The sequence below is a fragment of the Cajanus cajan genome, chromosome 10 (assembly GCF_000230855.2).
Source record: "Cajanus cajan strain Asha chromosome 10, NIPB_CcT2T_4, whole genome shotgun sequence".
Classification (NCBI taxonomy): Eukaryota; Viridiplantae; Streptophyta; class Magnoliopsida; order Fabales; family Fabaceae; genus Cajanus; species Cajanus cajan.
The window spans coordinates 46,882,083-46,893,192 of record NC_138526.1 but is presented as its reverse complement, the minus strand read 5'-3'; the positions used below and the strand labels follow the sequence as shown (position 1 = coordinate 46,893,192).

The 11,110-nt window shown below is 41.5% G+C and overlaps 1 protein-coding gene and 1 long non-coding RNA gene across 4 annotated transcripts; both read left to right on the top strand.

Annotated features, from left to right (window-relative positions):
* Positions 1–231: 231 nt before the first annotated feature.
* Positions 232–990, top strand: LOC145952521 (uncharacterized). The gene has a single exon (XM_083064895.1). The coding sequence runs from the start codon at positions 232–234 to the stop codon at positions 988–990; it is 759 nt and encodes a 252-aa protein (XP_082921021.1).
* A 6,722-nt stretch (positions 991–7,712) lies between these two features.
* LOC109811630 (uncharacterized) lies at positions 7,713–10,358 on the top strand. Of its 3 annotated transcripts, none has more exons than XR_003805283.2 (3): positions 8,021–8,522; positions 8,624–8,718; positions 9,640–10,358. It is a non-coding gene; the product is annotated as an uncharacterized LOC109811630 (long non-coding RNA). The 3 variants fall into 3 exon arrangements; XR_014430257.1 differs by lacking the exon at positions 8,624–8,718 and adding an exon at positions 9,199–9,264 and having other exon boundaries at positions 8,027–8,522; XR_002240855.3 differs by lacking the exon at positions 8,624–8,718 and having other exon boundaries at positions 7,713–8,522.
* The last annotated feature ends 752 nt before the right edge of the window (positions 10,359–11,110 follow it).

The following is an 11,110-nucleotide window of genomic DNA, read 5'->3' as shown; positions in this document are numbered from 1 at the left end:
ATAAGCGTCGGCTTGATACGGGAACATGACGGACAACAGCAACCGATATACTTCATTAGCCGAGTGTTGCAAGATGCCGAACGGCGATACCAATTGCTAGAGAAGGTAGCGTTGGCACTCATGTATGCGGCTAGGCGTCTCCGTCAGTACTTTCAGAGTCACACTGTCGTAGTCTGAACAGATTGTCCGATTGCCAAAGTACTGCGAAAACCAGAATTAGCCGGCCGAATGATGGCATGGTCAATTGAGCTCTCTGAGTTTGATATTCGTTTCGAGCCTCGAGGTGCCATCAAAGCACAAAGCTTAGCCGAGTTCGTTAATGAATTGTCACCACTCGGCCAGTTTGAAGATACCGCTTGGACTATGCATGTGGATGGGTCGTCCAATCAACAAGGAAGTGGTGCCGGCATAATCTTGGAAAGCCCATCCAGAATTACCCTTGAACAATCGTTGCGATTCGGCTTCAAGACCTCTAATAACCAAGCAGAATATGAAGCTTTGCTTGCCGGCATGAGGTTGGCTGCCGAGATGGGTGCTACAAAAGTTGTGTGTTGGACTGACTCGAAGGTAGTGGCCGAACAGGTCAATGACAACTTTCAAGTTAAAGACGCGCATTTGTTGAAGTATCACCACATGTTCAAGGCAATGAAGGATCAGTTTCATGAAATACAAGTCCGACACACACCACGGTGTCACAATGAGAGAGCTGACCAACTAGCCCGATTAGCTAGTAGCCGAAAACCAAGGCAGCTTCGGTCAACCATTCACTTGGAACTACCTGCATCAAGTATTCCACAAGAGTGCATGCCGATTGAAAGACCGACAAGTTCATGGATGACCAACATCATTAATTACATCATCAACAGTTCTGAACCGTCTGATCCGTTGGAAGCCAAGAAAGTCCGAACTCAAGCAGCACGTTACTCTGTAATTGCCGATGAACTATACCGACGAGGGTTTTCTACACCCCTATTAAAATTCCTTGACTAGCCACAAGCCGACTATGTTCTACGAGAAGTTCATGAAGGAATTTGTGGATCACACTCAGGTGCAAGAACCTTAGCTGCTAAAGTGCTGAGAGCCGGCTACTATTAAGTCTCAATTTTACCTCTTTTTGGATGAGACTTATTGAACAAATTCCACTCATCCTTTGAACCATTGCAATATAATTGTTCTCTTTTTGGTTCATTTTGCGTGCAGATATAACTAACCCAAATTCAGCTAACAATACCTTAATACAACTCATTTTTTATGCAGGTATTGAGCTAGTGAATTGAGGATGGAAGACCTTAGGATTGGAAATCTAAGGAGCTAAGGAGCAGAGCAGAGTGGCTGCGCCGGGCGCAATATGAACCGCGCCTGGCTTGAGAAGAGCAGAGCATTCAATTTCTGCAAGTTACACATGCGCCGGGCGCGAAACTACCCGCGCCAGGCGTGATCGAGACAGAGAGGCTTGAAACTCTCTGGAAGACATTACGCCGGACGTAAAATGGAATTGCGTCGGGCTTACAATGAGGCAGAAAGTGTTCAAAAGATTATGCGCCGGGCGTGAAGACTTACACGCCGGGCGCGAAACCCTAATCTGATCTCCCAAGCTCGTATTTGAAGCCATTTTCGAGGGAGAAACCCTCATTCACACATTGGGCGCCTCCAGGAGCTGCGGAAGGGATTCCCAGGGCTTGGGATCGTTCCTGTGCGGATCTTTCCTTCGGTTCTTCACTTCTCCTTTCATCTCTATTTTGTATTTACCCTCATTGTTGAGTGGTTCCACCCATTTTTGTGGGGTTAGATGTAACCAACGTACTCTATTGTAATCCTTACGTTTTCAATGATATATATATGTATTGTTTCATTCTTTGTTGTGTACGTTTCTACGCTTAATGCTTGCTTTGGATTGATCACCCTTTGCATGATTTAAGGTTCCATTGAGTATTGGGAAATACCCTTGAAACTAGTTCTGGAACATATGCCTAGTGGAGATTGTATCTAGGGATAGAGCTTGACCCATTAGTAGTCTTAAACCCTAGCCCGTAATGCGGGTGTAGATATTGGGTACTCAAGGGATTGATATTCAATGTCCGCACCTAGTCTCTTTCTCTAAGGGATTAGGTTTGAGTAAACTTATGGGTTGACTAAGCAATGTATGTAACAAGAGATTAAGGATACATTAGTGTTACGTTTGGTGAAATCTGACCCCCACAACCTCACAATACCACAATATCATTTCTAACCTTTTCCACTCTCAAACAAATATTTTTATAGCTTTCGTTCCAGTAGTCATGATCTTTAATTCACATTCACATGACAAACTACAAATTGGAATTATTCTTTAGTCACGAATAGTCAATAAATGCTTATTTTACCTTCTAATCCCTGTGGATACGATATTTTTACTACTTGAACGGCCGGTATACTTGCCGTGTTTGAGACCGTTGATAGAATTAAACGAATTTACAAATATTAACAAAAGTGTTTCAACGGAAATCTCAACAGCTACTATTGGCCGACCTTGAAAACCGACTGCGCCGAATATGTGAAGAAGTGCAAGCAATGCCAACAGCATGGCAACCTAATACATGCCTCGGCCGAGCAGCTCCACTCGGTCAGCGCCCCTTGGCCGTTTGCCTTATGGGGCATTGATATTCTCGGCCCGTTTCCACTCGCTAAAGGTCAATGCAAGTTTCTGGTAGTGGTCGTTGATTATTTTACTAAGTGGATCGAAGCCGAGCCGCTAGCTACCATTATAGCAGCTAATGTTCAAAAATTCGTATGGAAAAACATCATCACCCGGTTCGGCATCCCATACGCAATCATCTCCGATAATGGACTGCAATTCACGGATAAGAAATTCAACTTCTTTCTTGAAAACCTTGGCATCCGACACCGGTTCACTTCTGTCGAGCACCCACAGTCCAACGGTCAAGCCGAAGCTGCTAACAAGGTTCTCCTCACCGAATTGAAGAAACGGCTTGGCACGGCAAAGGGATTATGGGCCGAAGAGCTTCCTGAAGTTCTTTGGGCATACAGGTGCACACCTCAATCAAGCACAAAGGAAACTCCGTTCCGGCTGGCATACGGCACGGATGCTATGATTCCAGTCGAGGTTGGCGAACCTTCGTTCCGACGAACATACTTTCATGAGGAGTCTAACGATGGCGCAATCCGAGCTGAACTAGACATCGTGGATGAGGTCCGAGAGAAATCCCAAGTCATCGTTGAAGCGTGTAAACAACGAATGACCCAGCGATTTAACTCCAAGATAAAACCAAGGAGTTTCCAAGAAGGTGATCTGGTTTGGCGATCTGGTTTGGCGATCAACTGGCTCGGCGCGACGAAGCTCGACCGAGGGGAAACTAGCGGCAAATTGGGACGGCCCATTCAGAGTCAGACACACCCTTAATAATGGTTCTTACAAGTTAGAAGAATTGTCCGGCAAGATCATCCCCCGGACATGGAATTCTATCCATTTGAAGACCTATTACAGTTAGGATTCCACTTCATGTATATGTGTAAATGTCTTCCGGTGCACTCTTTTCCTTGAACCGGTCTTTTTTCCTCTTAGAAAAAATGTGAAAAGAGGTTTTTGGCCGGCAAGGTTTTTAACGAGGCATCCAATCATCAATAACAATACAATTCAACTATTTATGTCTTGCTTTATATTCATGCAAAATTTACAAGTCTTCCCTCCCGAGATGTCTCTCGGCCAAGGATGTGGCTTTCGTTAAAATTTACAAGTCTTCCCTCCCGAGATGTCTCTCGGCCAAGGATGTGGCTTTCGTTTCAATTTACAAGTCTTCCCTCCCGAGATGTCTCTCGGCCAAGGATGTGGCTTTCGTTTCCATTTACAAGTCTTCCCTCCCGAGATGTCTCTCGGCCAAGGATGTGGCTTTCGTTAAAATTTACAAGTCTTCCCTCCCGAGATGTCTCTCGGCCAAGGATGTGGCTTTCGTTTCAATTTACAAGTCTTCCCTCCCGAGATGTCTCTCGGCCAAGGATGTGGCTTTCGTTAAAATTTACAAGTCTTCCCTCCCGAGATGTCTCTCGGCCAAGGATGTGGCTTTCGTTTCAATTTACAAGTCTTCCCTCCCGAGATGTTTCTCGGCCAAGGATGTGACTTCAAATTTCGTCTTCCTTTTCGAGACGACTCTCGGCTAAGGATGCGACTTTTACAATTTATTATAAACTATACTACGTTCGGCAAATTTATTATATTGCTGTTCGCTTGAAAACACTGATAAAAGCAGGAAATTGCATTAACAAATCAAAAGGGCTCTAACGGCCCGGAACTACAAGAGATTAAACGGGGCACTATCAGCCCCAACATACAAAATTAAAAGAAAATCACCCTAAGCCTGTGCCTCGGGCTCCCCTTGTACTGAAGGCTCCTGCTCGGCCACTTCCTCCTGCACGTGACCGCCTCCACTCGGTGCGGCCTCAGGACGAACAGGGACTTCAGTGTCCGGCTGCTCATTCGACAGGATTTGGGTCAAATTGACATATTTCCCCCGATAGAAGTCCATGGTCATATCAAATTGAAAGTCCTGAGGCAAACTCCCAAAATGCCGAGCTTGCCGAGCCGCTTGGGCGAAGTCGGCTTCATGCTGAAAAAGAACCTTGCTCCTGGCCCTCTCCCGGTATGAGCCGAACTCCTTCTTCTCGGCTTCTAGCTCCTTCAGGAGCAAAGCCGACTTCTCAGCCTCGGTCTTCAGCAGATGCTCCAACCTTTGAACCTTCAAGGTCAGGTCATCATTCTGACGACTCCGACGATCCAGCTCCGCCTCGCATTTCTTGCCATGCCCTTGTGCCTCGGATAGAGCTGCCAAGGTCTCCTGCACGGACTTCTCCGACTCGGCCAGCTGTCGGCGCAGTCCGTCAGCCTCGGCGCTTGGTTGCATCATAATGCTTTGAGCCAAAGCCAGGGCCCGAGCCTGCAACTCACAGAAAAAAGTCCACTTATGGGACGCGGTCATCTGTCCCAGTATGGACTGCCCCATCTCTGAAGTCAGGTCTTGACTCAAGTAATCTTGGGCACTGACATTCGAGGCCAAGAAGTTGGGACTCACAAGCCCCTGAGGAGCCACAAGAGCGGGCAACCTTTGTTGTTTTTGCCGGCGCGCCTCGGCCTCAGCCTCAGCCCTCCTTTTGCTCTTCGCCCTTTGGGCATCCTAGTTGCTCTTCTCCCTTGGCTGCGGTTGAGGCCGAGCCGTCTCATGTGCCGGAGCCCGGTCCTCCCCATGTGGAGCAGATTGCTTTACAACTCGGCTCTGGATCAGGGCACGAATATCCAACTCGTCGTCGTAGTTCGCCATGATACCTGCACAAACACTAGTCAAAATCAATGGCTACGCAAGAATTTAAATAAAGGACAAACACTATACCAATTAAATCATCAACAGGCTGGGCTGATTTCACGAGACGAACAAGATCTCGGCACGACAACGGCCGTGGCAGCTTCTCCAACACCTCCAAGTCAGCCTTCTCCTTAGCAGGCATCTTGGACTTCGACACCACGTCATATTTTCTCGGCGACCGAGTCCAATATAAAGGAAACAAGGCATTCCCTGCACCATCAAAAAAATACTTGTTGCCGTTTTCTGGCCGAATCATCACCTTAAAGAATCCCACTTTGAATCCTTTATAGGAGGTAGTAAACGGCTGAAGTAAACAATGCTCCGCCCGAACCAGCGACAGCCATTTCGCTTTCTTCGTAGGCCGACACGAGTAAAAATACAAGAACAAATGGGGAGTCGGCTCGATACCAAGTGTCAGACACAACTGCCGAAATCCTTGCATCGCGGCCCAGCTGTTTGGATGTAACTGGGCCGGTGCAACGTTGAGCAAACGAAGCACACCCATAAAAAACTTGTCAAAAGGAAGAGTCACCCCCAAATCACGAAACAAGTAGTCGTACACAAAAAAGAAGTGGTATTTACACTTCCCTCGGCCAAGAAAAACAAAATCCGATTCCCATGACCCATCGTTCCGGCACGAGTCAAAAAAGAAACCAGATGGTACCTCACGCTCTGGAAGCGTAACAAAATTTTCCGTGTCGAACAGCACAGCGATTGAGCTCTTGTCAGTATGCCAAGAAAATACACTCCCCACCTCCCCATGAACCCACCTATAGCCAGGAACTTCTATAGGGCCGAACCGACGCGAAGTCGAACCGACTCGGCGAGTACTCGGTCGGCCCTCGGTCACCTCGAGAGAAGAAGCCTCCTCCATACTTCGTGACTGCTCGAACCCCTCAACAATTTCTACGCTAACCGACCTCTGTGTTGCCGAGTCTGAGACCCTTGGGTGAGAAGGCTTACGTGAACCCACCTCGACAGAAATAGCTCTACTACTTCCAGTAGAACCCGCCTCAGAAACCCTATCCTCTACATCTATATTCAAATCAGCCATCAAAACATACCTTAAATCGGATGTCGGCTTCGGTCAAGAACTCGCAACCAAGGTTGATCTTTACGTCAGCTCGAAGCAATTGCACGCTATCACCAAGTAAACACATTAGGGTTTGGTCCCCACCACCCCTATTTATAGTGTTTCCAAAATACAAATGGTAACCGCTACTCCCCTAGGGACCGTCAGATCAATATGATCCAACGATCCATGGGCTTCAACTTTTCAAATCCCTCTCATCATTACGTTACCATTATCAACCCAACGGTTATAACCCTCCGCATACCCACGTTAACACCCCACGATTAATGCCCGACGGTTACAATTCCCCACTCCACCTCAACCGTCATAACATGTAAAGTCACTTTTACCCTTTACGTCCTTACACTCCTCAAGGCTGGGGGGCTTGTGTACCGGAAGGACCCTATCGGCCACGTGGATCGGCCACGTGGACCGGCACGTCATGTCCTATCAGATATTGACGTAGCTCAGGTAACATCTCGGCTCGGCCACGTGGATCGGCCACGTGGACCGACATGCCATATACTATCAGATGATACTGCTCGAATACCACTTCGGTCCGATAGAGGACTAAGAACTGTGTTCTTCCCCTATCGGCTCGGCCAGAAGCCGAGAGAGGACGTTTCGGCCGTGTTGTCTCGGCTCGGCCATTAGGTGAACTATTAGAACGACGATTATGATTAGTAAGGATAAGTACATGATTAAGACATAATCAGCCGATTAACATCGTATTACCTAATTTGGTAAATGTCAGAGAAGGCCCACCATGCTCAGGCCCATGTCAGGTATTATAAATAGGTCACACGTAACGAGGTAGGTCACTATTCATTTATTACCCTAGAAAATCGTGCATATTCTGACTTGAGCGTTGGAGTGTCTTTTGCAGGTACCCCACTCCAAAGAATCCACCTAAAGCTCTCGTCCGGCCCTCTTACACCCCAGAAGACTACGAGTGTACCCTCAAGCAGGTACATTTACTTCACTCGTTATTGATTCACACTTATAATATTAGTATATATATAATAAATTGATAACATTTTATTCGGTATGTATATAACAATATTTTATAGTTATACTATCTTTAATTAATTAATTTATTTATTAAAAATAAACTGTATAAAAAAAGGACAAAACGCGCGCATAAATTTATTAATATTAATGAATCTATTATATATTAATTAGAAAATAAGATTAAAAAAAAATATCATAGTACTGTATCTATATTTTGTCAGTTAGTGTTTCTCTTTTCTGGTTGCACAAATCAGAATAGGCACAAGGAGACATAGTCATGGCAAGTGAAGTGTCAGTACAATATCTTACGTGGCAGTGTCCAATTTGTTGGGATATCAAATCCCACGTGCTGGTGATGGTTTGCATCACGTGGCCTTAGACCAGCTTGTTGTGTGGCAGACATCCGCACACCTCTTTCTAGCTACCTAGCTTTAGATATCACAACAAAACCATAAATAATAATAATAATAATAATAGAGACATACATATATAATATATAATATTCCCATTCTTATCCACTCATAAACATACCTCTAATCATCATTTTTCCTTTGCTTATGCTTTCTCACTCATATTTGCTTTTACCAAAGGACAAAAATAAAACAATAGCACAATGTGTGAATATTATTATTATTTCATGGGATGAGGGACATATGCTATTTATCTAGATAGATCATGTCTGCAAGAATTGGTCCAAAATTTTTAGTGATTTGAGTGAACCCTTCTCTCTCTCTCTCTCACTAGGAATTTTTTATTATAAAAATAGTTGGCTGGGAGCAAACTTCTTAACTTGCTATATGGCAGGTCATTGTATAAGTTGATGCCTATATGTTGCCTTTATCTGCATTTGCACCTGCACTTTACTCAGTTTCTCTGTAACATATATAAGAACACATGTCAGTTCAGAAAGAAGTGAAATGTATATAGGAATAGAGGAACTGAGAATGAGGTGCAGGTACATCTGCAGGTGAATGCCATATTGGCCATGATTTCACTTTACTCAAGCTGTTTGTAACTTTGTATGTGGTCATCTAGTGAGGTTGCAGCAGCTGTTTGTGCTTCCAAGTTTTTTTTTTTTATCATAAAGGGTAAGATCTTTGCCTCTTCTTTGAATCCATTTTGCTTATTCATGACCTTCTATCTCAATATATATACTGCAACATGCCAACATATGCTATTCTTTTTGTAGAATATACACACACACAAACACAGTTCTTATGCAGATCTAGATCTACGTACGGAGGTTGAGTCGAATCTGTAACGTTAATTAAAATTTAAACAAAGGTAGTATGAGTTTCTAAATTGGTTTCCTTGGTCAGAATTAACGTACTTACCTCCATTTCCCTATAAGTGTTTGCGCTCCAAATTTACCAAGAATAAACTAGAAAAAGGAGTAAAATTAAAGTAGATAGATCTGGTGATTTAAAGGCATTATTTTATTCAAAATTTGACCACAAAAGTTATTAGTATCTGCTCAATATTGTTAATATAGTAAGAGGGTCTGAAAGGGTTTCAGACTTTCAAAATGAGTACGAGGATAGTAGAAGGTGCCCTTGAGGTTGAGAACCGTTTCTGATTTATGACTTTGTCTGAATGATTCTGGGAAATTCATTGATAGAGAGGACTTGAGGTTCGTGTCCCATATTCTAAGGGTATTATACTTATGAAAATGACACAAGTAAAATCATTCTTATAACCACTTGTTTGCTATGCTTTATGAAAAGTGGTTAATTAATATTATAGGACTCCCTTGGATATTTTCAGGAAAGAGAAATGATGGAACCCTCAGTTGTTTTTCAGCCGATTGTTTTTGCTTGAAATGGACATCAGGTCAATTTACACGATCAGTTTCTGTCTCATCTTTGAGATTATTTCATCTTCGGAATCTCTACTTTTCACTTCTTCCAAACCCCATTTACTCCCTCTCCCATGTGGAAGAATATGTAAAGGATTGATAAAAAGGAGAGAAAACTTGTGAGAGAGCATATTATGCCCTAGTGCCGGTCAATGATAGAACATATATACTGATATCACAAGAGAATCAAAATTACATATATAGTAATTTGGAGAGACTTACGCATTAAACAAGCTGATATTGGCTAATTCTCTATGATCCAAGTACTTGGATAGCTTCTTTATGGTATGGTTAAAATTGAACCTCCTGAATACACTGACCCCAGTAAAATATTTCCATGTATTGTTTAGAATGCGTCTTAGAATGCAAAATTTCTAGAAGACATTGGAAGTATTTGGAAGGTAAAGCTAGCAAAGAGTGCTTGGCAGTTGGCACAGTATAGCACAATCTAGAAAAGGAGGATAAAAGGTCATGAATCAAACTTTAAGATAAAGGCAGATATGAATATGATGCTTCAAATCTGAACCAATCAGCACTGAAGTATGCATAACCAAATATTATGTATTATAAAACGGTTACTTCTCTTCTCCAGATTTCCATCTATCTGTGCCGTTATTAATATTTTGTTACACTAGCCCACTTATCACCACAAGTTAAATAGTTATTTCTTTCTACTCCAAAACAGGGTTTGCAGACATTTACATGTATTGAAATCTGCCTTTGTTGATCGACTTGAATACCTTCCTTAAATTGAGATTTTGGTATTCCACAATTGAAAAGAACTGAAGGCACATGAGAAGCTAGCATGAATCATAATATGTATACTTGGCTCAGCTTCAAAGTCTAAATTGGGGCGTGAACTTTCTGATAACCGAGTATTTCTTTGTTATTACAGCGAGGTGAATTCTTTTCTTATTATGTAGTTGTCCACTGTTGTTTATTTTGGAATTATTATTTTTATTATGTAGTATGCACTCATTTTCTCTTCTATTTTATTTTTATCTTATTTTTTATATGTTTCTTATTTTTCATTATATTATTTATCATATTTAGTGTTTTTTTTCTCTTCTTTTTTACTTGTACACCTACATTTTCCATTACTTTGTTGCGACAATCTTCCACAACGTGTGTGCCTGTTTATGTATTGGTTTACAACTTTTCTTGGCTCAAACTTGGAATTCCCTTAACACTGCATATTCAAAAGTGGGATGGGGAAGAAGGGATGAAAATTCTGATAAAAGCTAATCGATGCACCTATTTTCTTTTTTGGTAGTTGTTGGTCCTGAAAAAAGAAAGCCAAAAATTAGATCCCACAAGAACAATTCAAGATGAACATTAAACGGTTGGTCTGTTAGAGTGATTTACGGGGTTTAAAATCATAGTCCTGTGTGTTTGGATGATAAATTTTTAAAATTTTAAAATTTTAAAATTTAAATTAAAAATTTAAATTATTATTATTATTTTTAAATATTTTGTTTGAATAAATTAATTTAAAAATCTTAATTTTAATATAATAATTTAATTTTCACTATAATAAAATTGATTATATATATATACATATATATATAAGGGGAGAAAGATAGATTTTAAAAATAAATTTTATAAAATAAAAATATTAGTTAATTTTTAAATATTTAATAATTTACTTTTTAAAATATTTAATAATTAAAAAATATTGATATTCTTTTTATATAGATGACATAAGAAAGCAAGAAATATAAAAAATTAAATTCTTATCTTTTTAAAAAAAATTGAAAATATACTATTTTTAAAATTTTTATAAATATTTGAATTTCAAATTCTTAATAAAAAAAATCATCC